We start from the raw sequence: 15,866 nt of genomic DNA on the forward strand, positions 1-15,866 counted from the left end.
CTAGCAAGTGGGAGAAGAAAGCTTTTAAAATATCCAGCTTATCTGAGTCCTCAGAAGTCTGAATTTCCTAGGGTGTTCCTCAGGTGAATTTTATTGTAAACATGACTGCATAAAAGCTGATCTATTAAATCAGCTGTAAATATTAATAGGTATTTAAAATATTAATAGTGGCTGAGATATTCCTGTATAATGAGAAGAATTCAGTAATAAGGACTTTAAGGAAAAAAACCAAACACATAATTACTGAGATAGTTAGGATTTAAATTCTTAAAGTTAGTTATTTTCCTACAAATTGATGGTGCCTGGGCTGTGGCCCTATTCAGGGACATGCTTTTCTGCACACAGGGTCAGTCATCCACCAAGATTGCTGTGCTCTTTGCTGCACACTGTCTTCCATTCACTCAGTCCCAGCTGCTGGAGCCCCCCTCACCAGCACAAGGTTGGAAGCGCCATCAGCTTCATTTTCCCAGCTGCTGCTGAAGAGAGTAGCACATTTTCCCAAGCCTGCAGCATAATAGTTTCAGTTATCTTTCTGCCAGTCTTGCAACAGTCTAGGAATGGGCTCCCACTAGACAGGGTGTTGTACATATTTTAAAAGAACAATCCATGCCCCTAGCAACACAAGGTTTTTCCTGTGTAGATGGATGGATGCAGCAAACACACAAGGAGAGCAGAAGGTGGTGGTGAGCACAGAACTGTCAGATGATGGAGGAGGGGAGGCAGACGTGTACAAAGTCTGGGCAGGCTTTGCAGCTGGAAAAGAGACTGTCTTGAGTAGAAGGAAGGTGAGTGGTGGACTAGATACTGTGAATGTACAGGGTAGACATGAAGGGAGCACTGGTCTCGGGGTTAATCGTAAATAGCAGTTCCTTCTTTAGTGGAGCAGATAAGACTACCAGTAAAAAGATGCCAGTTAGCAAGAATGTCAGGAAGGATGGGGCAGAGTGTTTGGAGAATGATGTATTTTGTCTCTTTCCTTCACAATGACATGTTTTGAAAGCTGATTTAAAACAAACTGAGTGTTTTGAACGATAGAGGAGACCTTTTTTTTTTTCTTTTAGGAGAGTGATAGGAGAAGGAGATGGAATGCCTGATGTTTATTGATAAAGGCTCACAGGGAAGAGGCATCAAAGACCCAAAAGACAGCCACACCAGCTGTATTTTTATCAATGGGTTATTTGAATATTTACGTTTCCAAGGAAGATTTTTCTTTGCACACCAAGGACTTCTTGGCCAGTCTGAACAGTAAAGGTTGCTAACGTAAGTAACCACTCTGCTCTCTTGTCTTGTTCAGGAGGATTAGAGGTGCGAAGTCTCTCAGAAGAGGGAAGAGGGTGCCCTAGAGGAGAAAAGACAAGTCCAAAAAGTGACAACAGAGTTGGGCACATCAGCCGCTCCCCTCTGTCAGCCTCCCCGTTACAAAAGTTGTTTTTTGCACACCCCGTGGCAGGATACTGTGTTTCTAGCATTTTGTTAGTTACTTCATTTTGATCAACTGTGTAGCATCTGAGGAGGGAGGAGCAGGCTGGTTCACAGTATCTTTCCCTGGCATTATGCAGCAGGTACCTGGTTCCAGCCTGGCAGCATCTGGTAGCTTTGTGCTCATGGTGCTGCTCCAGGCTTTCCTTGTTTTGTTAAGCTGCTTGTGGAAACCAGTCCTGGTGTGAAAACAGCCCCTTTCAAACGTCAGACTTTAGGCTCAAGTGTCTAAGGCTTTGTGACCCTGGTGTCTGTCTCGTGGCTGCTGCTACGGGGATAGTAATGCTTGTAAACATTGAGACTTCGGAGGTGTGCCTATAGTATGTATGAGGATGACCATTCTCACCACAAACACGGGGCTGCTTTGGCCAGGAGCTGGGTGCTTTCTGTACTCTTAGGCTTGCAGTGCTGGAGCTGTCAGCAGCACTCCGGAAGGTTACTGGAAAATCTGCATGAGAGGGTGTTGAAGAGACTTCAGAGAAACGAAAGATCTTAGTGACTTCAGTTAATTTAGTGAATAGCTAATGACTGCCATGAAGCGAGCTGAGGGCTGGAACGGGTAGGTTCCCATTTCTGTTGTAACTTTCAAGTAGTCATATGCAAAGTGATGATGCATTATCGAAACAAAAAAAAAAGAACCTCAACTTTCTAGGGCAAAGCCTTCTTGAAGTGTGATGGGGGAAGATGATGCTTATTCATCTACATATGTACAAAGAGCCAAACGGGTTTCTTGTGCTGAAAGCTCCCCATGATAGAGAGTCTGTATGACCTTCGTCCAGCTTTGTTCCTTCTGCAGTCCCGCAGACCAAGGCAACGTGGACCTCCCCAGGCTCTTACGGGCCTTGAGCTCCCAGCTGGAGCCTGGTGGGCTGTGGGTTTGACCCACTCTCTCCCGAGTTTCCAGCGTGACCTTGGCCAGCTGCTCGCAGAGAGTATTTTTGACACTAACTGCAGCGAAGGTTGGCTTTGAGCCATCTCACCCTTCCTCCGCCCCAGGTGCTCCCCTTCCCCAGGCGCTCCTTGAGGCCGGGCCCAGGGGTCTCAGGAGTCTCAGGCAGAGCGCAGGGGTTCTGGCTAGCTTTTGGGGGCAGCGCTGGGAGGGAGAGGTCTCCCCGACCTTCGCCACTGTCCCGCGGGGGATAAGGGGGCACCGGGAGGGTAGCCGGAGGCCGCCGCCATCTCAGGGCAAGCCGCGCCCCCTGCCACAGGGGGGCGGTGGCTCCCGGCCCCCTCCCGTCCCCCTCCCGTCCCGTCCCGTCCCTCCGGCGCCCCCCGGGGCCGTCTGGGGGCGGGGCCGGCGGCCGGGCCTTGCCCCTCCCGCTGCCGCTGCCACCGCGCTGGCCGCGCAGCCTGAGGTAGCAGGCAGGGCGCGGAGACGGCCGTCGCCGAGAAGGGGGAGCTGCTGCAGCGGCACGGGGCGGAGCCGGCACCGGGACATCTTCGCTCTCTGCAGCCCGCCCGCCGCGCCGGCCGGCATCGCCGCGGCGGGCAGCGCGGCGGAGGGTGCTGCTAGCGCCGGAGGGAGTGGCGGAGCCCCGCCGCGGGCTGCGCGAGGATGCTGTCCTACAGCGTGTTGGACGCCAATGTGGTGGACGTGGAGAAGCGGAGGAACCCGTCGAAGCACTACGTGAGTGGCAGGAGGGCCCGGCCGAGCCCTCGGTGCACCGCCGGGCGGGCTGCCTGCCCGCGGGGGGTGGCGCACGTGTGCGGGCGGCGGGACGGGGCCGGGAGCCGTGAGCCGTGCAGTGCCCAGAGCGCGCCCGAGGTACTGTCCCTGAGAGCCGTCTCTCGCTGATCGTGGCAAGGCACCCCTGCTCCTGAGCAGCCTTGGCTGCTGCTGTGCCGCCTCCTTTGCCCCGGCAAGGGCGCAGGTGAGGTGCCAGTGGGGCTCCGGGCGGCCGGGAGCAGCGTGGTCCCGCACGGAAAGGAAACACAGCTCATCTTCCTCGTCCTTTTTCATCCCTTTTGGCTGTTGACTCTTAATGTTATCATTTCGAAGTTTCCTTCCCTTCTGAAGGTGGATCTTCCTTTCTTCTTCAGCAAGATTCATCACAGGATGGGACAGGTCTCTCGGCTCCCCGGGTTATTTCCATCCTGGCCACGGGAATAGAGAGCGCCCGGTGGGAAGCCTTTGCTGCTTACAGGGTCAGTGCGCCGGAGGTGCTGAATGCATCTTCATTTGTTCTCTGCCATGAGTTACGTTCAGACCTTTTTTTGAGGGGAGAGCCGGCAGATTCAGTGTTTGAGATCTCTTTCAGCTCTCTTACGCCTTCCTCCTTTCACACCTTACTGCCAATAGCACAGCATCAGAGGAGGATTTTTAACAACCTTTCTAGACTTTAGTGTTTGCCAGCAGGAGTTTACAGCATGCAGCAGAGTAGTTTTTGCCCATCCGCATAAGTAGAGAAGCATCTTTTCTGCCCTTTCTGCCTCTTTCTGGCGTTTAATTGCGCCAAGTCCTTTAACTCTTTCATCAAAATACAACCTGTATTTTAACACACAGAAGGCTGGATTTTTTGTATGGAGAAAGTAAATCGTTCAGTTTCGGTAAGGAAAAGCCCAATGGGATGTTGTCCCAGGTGAGAAATCACTGTCTTTTTTTCAGAGCTGGTCAGTGTTTGAGTGGGTTGCCTGAAAGATTGGCTATGAAGCTTTGTGATTAGTATTTTATGGTTTTCTTCTAAGATTTAAACCATAACTCAGCTTAAGGCTAGAGGGCACTATGTTGCTGGGAGACACTGGTTTGTGGATGTAAAGCAGAAGCTCTCACCATCGAATTAAGCATCTTGTGCCCATCTTGCATAGGGGTGCAAGTTTTAGGGTTTGTGTCCTATGGACCTGTGCATACAGTCTGTTGTTCATTCACCACTTCCAGACAGGAAAGGCCTTAGCTGTTGCAAGCTGCTGCTGTGAATTGTGTCTGACACCACTGCAGGCTATTATGTCACCTGAAAGGTGGCAGCAGTTCAGCATCTGAGAAGTACATCTGCCAAGCACAAAGATATACAAAAGAACTGGTGACACAGTCTTCCTGATTGCCAAGAGAAATTGACATTAGTTTCTCATTTGTTGGAAAATTACCAGAAAGTAAGGATTTAAATCCTATATTCACAGCTTTGAAAGAAAATATTTCCATATTTTTCTGCAGAAACACATCTGTATTTCCTTGATGATTTTAGTAACAGTAACCTAAGCTGTTCCAAGGAGCTCTCTTCAGTGCTTCCAGTGGCAAACCTGTTTCTTGCCCTTCACCCCTTTCTCCATACGTATTTTCTAATACTGTTTTCTGCACCACAGTTCCATGTCCCTGTGTGTCCAGAAAAAAAACCAAACCACAACAAAACAAAAAAAAAAACTAGTTGGTTTGTTTGGTGGGTAGTGTTGTGTCTTCCTCTTGTCCTGTGTAATCCTTGATCTCTGGCTGTACACTACTTGGCACAGTAGAGTCTTGGTTCCCAAACGAGCATTGGAGTAATTCAGTTAAAAGTAATCGTTATCCATGTCCTGGGTGAATTAACCCCCAGGTCTAAAATCTTGCACTTTTTTTCACTTTCTAGATTGCAGTTTGCTGCAGATGCATGTGCTGCAGCCTTTCACCTGCCTGGAGTAATTCAGGATGAACCCACACTGTCAAATAATTTCATTCCCTGGGTCTGATCCATTCATTACTGTTAGTTTAATTCTCTGCTCTTTTTGTAACATGAAACAACTATTATTTTTTCCCCTGAAATTAGTGTAAATGTAACTTGGGGTTTAGTGCTTTCTATTGCCTGCAGATAGTTCAGAGAGTGCAAAGCTTGGTGCTCTCTGCCTTATGTAATATCAAATAGCCTTTCTACCTCAAACATCCATAAACACCTTCATGCCATGCCTTAAGGCCACACAACATGTACCTTGGCATCAAATTAATGATCTGTTTCTCTGGTGAATGGTGACATAGCTATTACAGGCATTTTAATGTAGCTCCCTTTCCTTTGAATTGTGATCTTTCAAGGCCACAGAGGAGCTTACAGAGATGAAGGCAAGTCTTAGGCCTTGTGGGCATGTGTATAGGGCCACTCTGCACTGTTTGGCCTAGATAGAATAGAATAAACCAGGTTGGAAGAGACCTCCAAGATCATCCAGTCCAACCTAGCACCCAGCCCTAGCCAATCAACTAGACCATGGCACTAAGTGCCTCATCCACTCTTTTCTTGAACACCTTCAGGGATAGTGACTCCACCACCTCCCTGAACAGCCCATTCCAATGGCAAATCACTCTCTCTGTGAAGAACTTCCTCCTAACATCCAGCCTACCTCCCCCCAGCACAGCTTGAGACTGTGTCCCCTTGTTCTGTTGCTGGTTGTCTGGGAGAAGAGACCTGTCCCCACCTGGCTTCAGCCTCCCTTCAGGTAATTGTAGACAGCAATGAGGTCAGCCCTGAGCCTCCTCTTCTCCAGGCTAAACAGCCCCAGTTCCCTCAGCTTCTTCTCATAGGGCTTGTGTTCCAGGCCCCTCACAGGTCTTTCACGATATGAGCATAGCTTTTGTGGCCTTGATTCAAGAAAGTAAAAGAAAGAAGGCAGCTTTGCATATCTTCTGCTATGATCCCTTGTGTGTGAAACTTCTGAAGAGATGAATACCTAACTGGAAGATTTGTAAGACTCTGTAAATGGGAAGTGATTAAAATCTTGGATCCAGCACTATTTGATAGGAACCCGGCCAGCTCTTTTCTCTCCTTGGAAATTGCTGCTGTGGAAGGAATCTGGAATGCCTCCCTCTGCTTCCCTTTCACAACACTCCCCAGCAGACTGGAGGAAGGGGTTTACCCTTGATGTGAAAGGGTAAACAGAAGGTTGGATCAATAACTATGTGCCTTAATGTAAGCTGCTGCTGCTCTTACAGTTTTGACTTTCCAAATGAATTTATTGTTCTTTCTCCCTACCAGTGGTCTTTTTAAAAATTGATTTGCACTTGATAGAACTTCAAAAATGTTAAATCTCCTTACCTTCCCCCTTCCCTTTTAGCAAGAACAAAGTCAGGAAGGTCAGGTCTGGGTTTGTTGGAAAGACCCTTGATGCAACAGGGGTCATACACTGGCTGAGCAGTGCTGTGGTGAAGCTGGGTGGATTAGGAAGTGGCAGTTAATGGTTAAAGGTGCCAGTTAATCATTTTGAAGAGAAAAAGCTGGTAACAAAATCCAAATCCCTTTTCTGGCCCCTGCTAAGTTTTAAACAGTCTGAAAGTCTTTTCTTTCAGTTATTGAAGTTTGATCTGTTTATAGGGTAGCTTCTATGGCTTTTAGTCTGAAATTATGATTGTCTGAATTAAACATGAAATGATCCCAGAGCAGAAATGCTTTCTCTTCTTGAAAGGACTTGCTGTTGATGCTTTCCTCCTTTAACCATCCATCAAGGAGCTTTTTAATCCTCGTCTCGTCTCTTTCTGTTTTCAGGTTATCTTTAGGCAGATAGCTTTTACCCTTTACCCAAGTGTCTGACTCCTTTAGAAACCCTGCAGGAAGTGTTTGCCTACCAGATGTGTTTGATCTGCTTCTCAGGGAGGTGAGAGTGGGTTAGCACCTTCACCTGTTCACAGTTTCACAGGACCTGGGTGATGACAAATGTTTATTAGAAGCCAAATGAGTAGTATCTCCCACCTCCCTTCCTGATCACTTGCTCTTTCACAGAGAACCAAGCAGTTACTGATGTGCATTATCTCACTAGATGTTTATATGCTTGAGGTAATTTCTGAGGTCCCTTAAGTGTGCAGAGATGGATACATTAGTACAGATTTCTTCTTCCAGCTCTACTCTGCCTTTCTAGTTAGGCTGTGTGTGGTTTTCAGCTTTGTACAGCATGGAGGGAATGTAAAATGCTTTTGCTTTACAAGAGGCTATTCTGTATCTTTCCAGTTAGAATGAGGGGCATCGCTGGTTTTAGTCATCTGAGATGCCTGCATACTGTCCCAGTTCCTCCCCAGGGTAATTGTTTCCCAAAGCCATCTCTGAATGTCTTGAGATTGGTCTGGTAGCAATCTCTCTGCTGCATGGATATGGTTGTTAACCTCCTCAGGGCACCAGCACTGCTGAACTGTAAGGAATTGAGCCTGCTGAGTTGCATTGCAGCATTGCTCCCAGGAGAATGTGAGTGTGCTTGTCACAAGTGACCTGCTGTACAGGTCACTGTACATCGAAGAAGAAACTTGTACTGCTAGGATCAAGCTCTGTTCCTTGAGTCTTAGCTGCTCCTGCTTAACTGCTTGGGCTCCAGAATGACTTAGGTGCAATTCCTGGCTTTATTTGTCTTCGTTGCAAGCTGCTGGTTATACAAAGACCAGCACTGATGAGGACGATCTGGATGTGTCATGGGTTTAGTGGCAAGGGTCTTTGTTCCTGTGTTGGTCTTTCATTGCTGCCATGAGAGAAGGAGCTGGATTCCCTGTAGTTGTGCCATCACATGGGTCCAGTGTAGCATTGACTGCAAGTCTGAGTTGAGGAGCTCCGTGCACCATTTATGCTAGGGCTACCAGTAGATTATGAGTAAGAAAACCTTAGCCTGGGTTGTTTTCATGCTTTTAATTACCAGAGCCTGGGGACAGTGACCTAGATTTCTTCCAGAGCGACCAGGATATGACACGCATGGAGCTCACATGGCTGGTGGCCTGTGGGTAGAGCACAGTGAGGGACTTGATGTGAATCAGAAGGCAGTAGATGGCAGAAGATGAGTAGATGGAATGCCTATGTAAGACTTTTGCCTTTCTCCAGTCAGGACACTCAGTGTGACTTTCCTTCCAGGGACAATGATCCAGCTTTATTCAAGACTGAATTAATATTACTCCTGCTATCTTTGCCTGGAGCTCTGGGAAAGAACCAGAAAATTAGCAGGCTGCTCTGTGACTTTGTTGTTCCTTCTTAACTTCTGTGCATTGGCAAAGATTATGTCAAAGGTGGCTGTGATCTCCTGTGTGCAAAGAAGAGCTCAACAGAAAGCAGATTGGGATAAAACATTCCCTCTCCCTTGCAGTGGCTTTCTCTGTATGTAGAGCCCCACCCTTGCTGGAGTAGGACAATTTCCATCACTCTGCCTGTTTTAGATGCAAATCTTGCAGACCACAAAATTTTCCTTGGTTTTGAATGTCTGATGCAACATGTCAGGAAGAAAAGAAGTCAATATTTTTTAAATATCTAGATGGTTCTCTGCAGATTGCATCAGCTCTCTGCTCCCAGATGGCCAGAGGAGCCTGAATAGCAGGAGGGAGATGACCAAACCTTGCTAGTCTAAAGCTGACTTCACCCACTAGTGCTCAGAGGATTTCTCTCTTCTTTATTACTACAAACAGTTCTTAACGGAAATGTAGCTTGTTGAAGTGAAATTCCACCCTCACAGCAAAGGTTTTAGTTTCTGTGTCCTGTTGGTTTGATTATTTTTTTTTAGCATTTTGAGCAGTAGTGTTTTATGAGGCCAATGTAATGTACAGGTTTCTCCTATTCACTGCCTTGAGAGACTCACTTTTTTCCCTTCCTCAGCATCCTTTTAGCCCTCCTTGGGAAGTGCTCAGGAGAGGCATAGTCCTTTTGAGCCTTTCAAATTAGCTTAGATGTTTTGGACATCTGCCTGCTTTTTGCACTGTCTTCCAGTTATTTTCTCTGTAACTCTGGGCTTCTTCAACAGGCAGCCCAGCAGATTAAGGAGTGCTCACAGTCCTTTCTTCTAGTTGTGAATTTGTAGCATTCAGCCAAGAGACAGGACTGTCTAAATCCAACAGTCTGCAAAGTAAATGGCTGTCCCTGGCTGTAGGAATAGATTAAAAACCACTAGACAAGGTGGTTGTCCTGATTTGTTGTGGTCAGGGCAGAATGAAATAATGCAGGAGGCTTTATGTTGCAGCAGGCTGCCTGCATTGGTGGGGGGCAGCGAAAAGCAAGCATAGAGAAAAGCTATTAGCAAGCCCATGAACTGGGGGGCAACAGTTCCAAAAGCCTCCAAGTTCCATTTTGAAAAGCAACATGAAGAAGCCACTGCTAACTTTTACTGGGACTTGCTTACCAGGGAGATGCTGCCCTAAGAAGTAGCACAAGTGCTTTCAGCTGCTGCAAACTACAGGTAATCTCTGGCTTCTTAAGAGCCCTCATTGGGTATGTGTATGTGTGTGTGAGTGCTGGGGGCCCATTTGTGCAATACTGCTTAATGGATTGTGGTCAAAATTATGCAGTCTCACTGCTTTGAGCTAAAAGGTAGAGGGATGGAGAGACCAAATCATGCCTTTTTCCCATAAGGGGTGACTGGAGAGAGATATCACAGAATCACAGAAACATTCTGGTTGGAAAAGACCTCCAGGATCATCAAGTCCAACTGATATTCCTACTCTACAAAGCTCACCCTTAAACCATATCCTCAAGCACTACATTCAAATGACTTTTAAACACATCCAGGGTTGGTAACTCAACCACCTCCCTGGGTAGCCCATTCCAAGGCCTGACCACTCTTGCTGTGAAAAAATGTTTCCTAATGTCCAGTGTAAACCTGTCCAGTCACAGCTTGAGGCCATTCCCTCTTGTTCTATCACTATTTACCTGTGAGAAGAGACCAGCAGCAACCTTTCCACAATGTCCTTTCAGGTAGCTGTAGACAGTGACAAAGTCACTCCTTAGCCTCCTCTTTTTCAGACTAACCATCCCCAGCTCCCTCAGTCACTATTCATAAGATTTTTTTTCTCCAGGCCCTTCCCCAGCTTCATTGTCCTCCTCTGCTCTCGCTCCAGCACCTCCACATCTCTCCTGTAGTGAGGTGCTCAAAACTGAACATGATACTCAAGGGGTGGCCTCACCATAGCTGAGTACAAGGGGACAATCACCTCCCTACTCCTGCTGGAGACAGCATTTCTAACTCAAGCCAGGATGCCATTGGCTTTCTTTGCTACCTGGGCACACTGCTTGCTCATACCAAGTCATCTATTACAATCACCACATCCCTTTCTGCCAGACAGCTTTCCAGACACACTTCTCCATGCCTGTAGCATTGCTTCAGGTTGTTGTGGTCCAAGTGAAGGACCTGGCATTTGGCCTTATTGAGCATCATGCCGCTGATCTTGGCCCATCCATCCAACCTATCCAAGTCCCTCTGGACATCCTCCCTACCCTCCTGCAGATCAACACTGACACCCAGCTTGGTGTCATCTGCAAATTTATTGATAACACAACAGATGAACAGACATCCCAAGGAAACAAGTGATGATACAGGAAATGGTGCCCAGACTTCCTGTGTCCCAAAGCAGCCCATCTGTTAATTCCCATGCACTCAGCCCCTAGAGAGATGGGCAGCACAAAGATCCCATGCTCCCCTCCCATCCCAGCAAGGTAGAGTACATGCTGGTAACCTCACTGAAGCTAACAAAGCTGAAGTAGTTGGCCCAAGGCCACCCATCTGGACACATTCCTGTGTGACCTGCCTAAGTGGTCCTGCTTTGCAGGCGGATTGAACTTGATGATCTCTGGAGGTCCCTTCCAGCAGTTAGCAGTCTATAATCCTGTGATTCTATGAAGTGTGTGGCAGCATTTTCGATTCTTTCTTTGGCTTTCAAAGCAGTCTTGCAAATTGTCTGATAAAAGTACACAGCCTGAAAAAATACTACTCTCTTATTCTGTTATTGTCTTCCTCAAAACTCATTTCCCCTTTCGTATGGATTAAACAGGAAGAGGGATTCAATGTAACTCTACCTGAGGCAGGAGGTGACGTACAAGCTCTCTTAATTTAGTCATTTGGGAGGAAACAGCTGGGCCTTCTAATGCGAGATGATTTTCAGGTTGTTTTATTTTTTTTAGCCTTCCTTCTACATGCCATATCCTCAATCCATGTCTGCTCGTGCAAAGGGAACTGCTCAGTAACCAGCAACCATAGAGCAGAGCAGGATCATTAGAGGGGGGCTGACAGCACCGTTTGTTGTTTGGCATTGTGAAGCTAAAAGCTCTCTTGTAGCTACAGCTGACACCTTCTCGTCTGGAGCATGCTATATAAATATTGCATGAAGAAGGCAGAGAGCTACACAGTAGCATGCTGTTTGGGATTGGTGATGTCTGCTGCTTAATCAGATAGTGTCAAACCCAAATACAGTCAAAAAAAACTCCTAGTAACTTCCTTGGTCCTTGGCTTACACCTCTTTATTGCAAATTTTACCGAGAAGTTTGTCATTAGTATGTTTGTTAATGTAGTGCCTCTTCCTTTGTCTTTACTCTTAAAAACAAAAATATAGTCTCCAGGATCTCTGTTACCCTCTGCTAGGCAGAGACCTCATCACGTTTGGGGAGGGGTGGAAGGCAGAAGGAAACCAGATGGATTTCTTCACCTGAAAGGTTTTTGAAATGGAACATCTTGCATCCTAGTTAGAACCTTCCCTCTTTATCTCACTCACTCTTTACGTCAGCTTCTGGGTGAATATATAATAATAATCGTCATCATCATCATCTAGTCAGTCTTTCAAACTCACAATCACTAAATATCAGTAATGCAATGTACTAATTGAATGTATTTGTAAATAAGGAGATTTTTGGAGTGTGTGAAGAGCCTCTTTGTACAAAGCAAGGATACTTTCTCACTACAAGTCCAGACAGACCCAAAAGGTCATCTCCATGCTGAGATGCTAAAGCAAGAGATGAGAAACAGATACAGGCAGGTGGGAACAGTGAGACTACAACATCCACTAGCTGAGCAGGTAATCATCTCAACATATAGGTAACCCAAGCTACTGTCTGGTGGTCATTTAGGCATCGTTACAAAGAACAGGCTTAAAGGAGGATAAAGTGCAATAACATTTTAAGTTGCCCTGGGGTGAAGGTACAGCAGAGAGATCTGCTATTTGTTTTAGTAGCTGTAAGTGCTTGAAAGTGTTGGTTATAACTGGTCTTCTCATACTTAGGGTGATCTTTCTGACCTACTGATTTTGGCAAAGCTACTACTTATTCCAGCTTTTGGAAGAGGAGCTTAATAAGGGGGCTTGCAAGAAGTCTGGAGAGAGACTGTTTATGAAGCCCTTCAGTGATAGGATGAGGGGCAATGGTTTAAATTAGAGAAGAGTAGATTTAGGCTGGATGTTGGGAAAAGGTTCTTTACAATAAAGATGGTTGAGCACGGGAACAAATTGCCCAGAGAGGTGGTTGAGGCCCCATCCCTGGAGTTATTCAAGGTGGTCTAGTTGAGGACGTCCCTGCTTACTGCAGGGGTTTGGACTAGATAACCTTGAGAGGTTCTTTCCAACCCAGGTGATTCTATGTGGGTAACTAAGCAAGTCTTTGAATGGGGAGCATTCTCTTTTTGAGTCTTGATCAGAACTTCAGATACTGCATAGTATGCTGCAGTGTATACTTAAGTGGTCTTAATTGTGACTGACTATTCTAACACAGGATCTGGGTGTATGCTTTACCATAAGGCCATGATGTTGTGTCATAACATTCATTATTATAATGCAACTTTTGTGGGTTGTGATGATTGACTTGGATGGAATAATATATTCATAGATGCATAGGTTCTTAAGTGTCTGCAACTATGTGTGTGGTCCCATACCTACTGTGTTTGAAACCTAACTAGCAGTAGTTATGCTTTGATATGTTGCTGGCACTTTCTCGGACCAATGGGGTGTGTTTTATTTTTCCTGTAAGCCACACTAGCTGAATGCAGTGATGTACTGGGCTCCTATGCTCTCAGCAGTCAGCAGCGTGATTTTATAGGCTTGATGTAAATTTGTTTGCAAGGAAAACACTCCTGTCAATGCTTGTAGGAAGAAACATGCCAAACCTCTCCTAAGCCTGGCTGTGTTTAGACAGGAGCTCCACACTGCCATTCTGTGTTCCATAGCTGTCCCTGAAATTCTGGCAGTGTGGTTCTCCACTGTCTGGGACATGCCTGTAGGTGCAAACTTTAGGGATGATTTATGAACTTTATACATTAAAGAGCTGGAATAGTGTCCTGTGTGATACACACAAGACACCACATAGTGTTGTAGAAGAGCTCGTGCGTCCCCTTTACTTGTGTTGTAGCCTTGGATTATTTGTTTAACCTCACTGGATCTCAGTGTGCTCTGCTGCAAAGCCAGCAGGATTTACCCACCTTTTATAAAGTGTGAAGATGAGTGTGTTAGCTCAGTGCTTACTGCTAGCATAGTCTTTGGAACCCTGAGTTTGGGTCATATTCCTCTACCAGCAGGTCCACCCCTGGGAGCGGCAGTTACAGAGCAGCACAGTCACGTTGTCATCTGGAAATGGGAGTTAGACCATTGCCACCCTAATAGCATTCAGCAGACACAGTAATGAATAGGATGATTTAAAAGCTACATCACCCTCTGCGGAAATGTACATTTAGGATACCAGTCATGCTTGTCAGCTGTGAGCCTGTTCCTCTGGGGCATTCCTTCCCATTTTGGAGCTCCAGGGTCCGTGGAGCTATTTGAGATGGAGCATGTACTCTGAGCTCAGTACTCTTCTTTTGCCTGAGCGTTGCTCACTCTCTGACACCTGCCACATCACAAGCAGCCTGAGCTGAGGGACGGTTATTCATGGGACAGATGCTACAAGAGGCAGCTGAGCTCCCAGTCTTCAGCAGGGCAGCTGGCACAGCCCCTGGTAGTGCATAAGTGGGAGGCCTGCAGTTTCCCAGGGCTGTCACTCCAGCAACTTTCACCAGCATTAAAGTTACTTAGAATTTAAAAACAAACAAATAAGGATATGTGAAGTATTTTCCTGGAAGAAAGCCACAGAGCAGATTAAGTGCATCTCCCTCCTCCCATCTCCCAAACATGTCACGGGAAGAAAGTCTGGAGTTCAGCTTTTTCCTAAGTAAGATTTGAAACAGGTTCTGGGGCTGGCTTCTGGGACAGGACAGAGGAAAGCCAGAAGTGGGAGGGAAGCTCTGTGTGTGTGTTTTATGAATGTATCTGTAGGAGGTGAAACTGTCAGAACTCCTAAACCAGCATTGATGAGAGCACCTCTTTTTAGTATCAAAAGGCTGCTTATTTACTGTTAATAACAAAAGATCAGAGCTGTTGGCTGAAGTAGAGAAGTGACTGATCCAAGAAGAACATCCATGCTGGTTTTGTGTGTGACAAGGGGTAGCAATACTGTATCTTCATTTTACAAGCCTTGGACAGCCTTATCAAGTTTGTTCTTTCCCTGAGTCCAGGTAAGTTTTCCTCTAATGCTTCAACAGAGGATGCTTTACTAAGGGAGAATCTAGCACAGTAGTTAGCCTCTGAAATATTCTCACTTGAGGCATATGGAAGAGTCTTCTGGCTGTTACTGTTCAGAAAGAGATTTTCTGTTTAATGTTTTGCTGCTGTCTTTGTGACTGTAACAGTGTACATCAAAACTCTGGACTGTTTTGGGGCAACAGCTTTCTGCCTGTTTTGGAGCTATAGAGCTGTAGCTTGCATCTCATCCTTTTATACAGACATCCTTGATTTGTAAAGATAAGTCTAAATAGTTCAGTTTAAAAATAATTTAAGTGGATTTGTCATGGATAATGACCTTCAAAGATTTCAGTAGTCATGATCTGGGCAGGAGAGTCCATCAGTCTGTCATTAAATCTCCCTCAGTCCTTTATCCACAGGGACTATTGGCTTTTTGTATAGCAATGGCAATTTGCTATAGACACAGTGTATGAGAGGCAACACCACTGTGGAGAGAATCTCCTTTTTTGAAGGAACTGAGGCTCTGGCCCAAGTGAGCAGGATCTGAGGGTGTACAGCCTGGGCATAGGAGCAAGGCATTACTGCTTGCACCCTTAGCCTCATTGCTGAAGATGTTGTCCCAGTTGCTTGGCTCTAGCAGTGTTGGGGTTTCTTCCAGTCATTTCAGCTGTAACTCTCTGTATCTGTGTGCCAGGATGAACACTGGGATTTCTGGTTTGGGTAATTCTTCTCTTTTGTTGGAGAATATGCAGCTGTTTGGTAGAACTTTGGGGTTCGATGCGTGTTTTTGTCTGTATGTGCACATGTGTGCTTTACTTCTATCTAAGCAAGATGAGGGTATGGGCAAAGAAATGGGGTGGAGAACAGAAGTTTGCAAAGGATTTTTGAGTCTCCTTGGAGCTGATGCCACAATCATGACCAGATCCAAAAAATACTCTTTTATGATTTTTTTCTCTTGTGAAAACTTCTAATCTTGCCCACAGCATGGGGTTATTTCGATTGTCTTAATTCTGATGTTTTATATGGCTTTACAGATGTAGTAGATGATTACCCATCATCTTGTGGGTATCACCATGACCTTCTGCTGTGTTTTGAAGGTCTGTAGAAGGACTGAGAGTATAGTACTGTTGCATTTATTTCAGCCTTTACACCTGAGGAGTGGTGACACAAAGCTTTCCCTGTGTGCTGAGGGATTTGTTATTGTGCTGTGATGCTAAGCCATCAGGGCTTT

The 15,866-nt window shown here is 46.1% G+C and overlaps 1 protein-coding gene across 2 annotated transcripts in view; it reads left to right on the forward strand.

The window, feature by feature from the left end:
• The first annotated feature begins 2,940 nt into the window (after positions 1–2,940).
• The window catches only part of SH3PXD2A (SH3 and PX domains 2A), a 285,081-nt gene continuing 272,155 nt past the window's right edge, over positions 2,941–15,866 (forward strand). For both annotated transcript variants that reach the window (XM_064144446.1, XM_064144447.1), the window contains exon 1: positions 2,941–3,106. In XM_064144446.1, the coding sequence (XP_064000516.1) occupies positions 3,035–3,106 (72 nt within the window). In that variant the 5' untranslated portion in view covers positions 2,941–3,034. The remainder of the gene's footprint in view (positions 3,107–15,866) is intronic.

Source organism: Pogoniulus pusillus, chromosome 6, assembly GCF_015220805.1.
Source record: "Pogoniulus pusillus isolate bPogPus1 chromosome 6, bPogPus1.pri, whole genome shotgun sequence".
Taxonomy (NCBI): Eukaryota; Metazoa; Chordata; class Aves; order Piciformes; family Lybiidae; genus Pogoniulus; species Pogoniulus pusillus.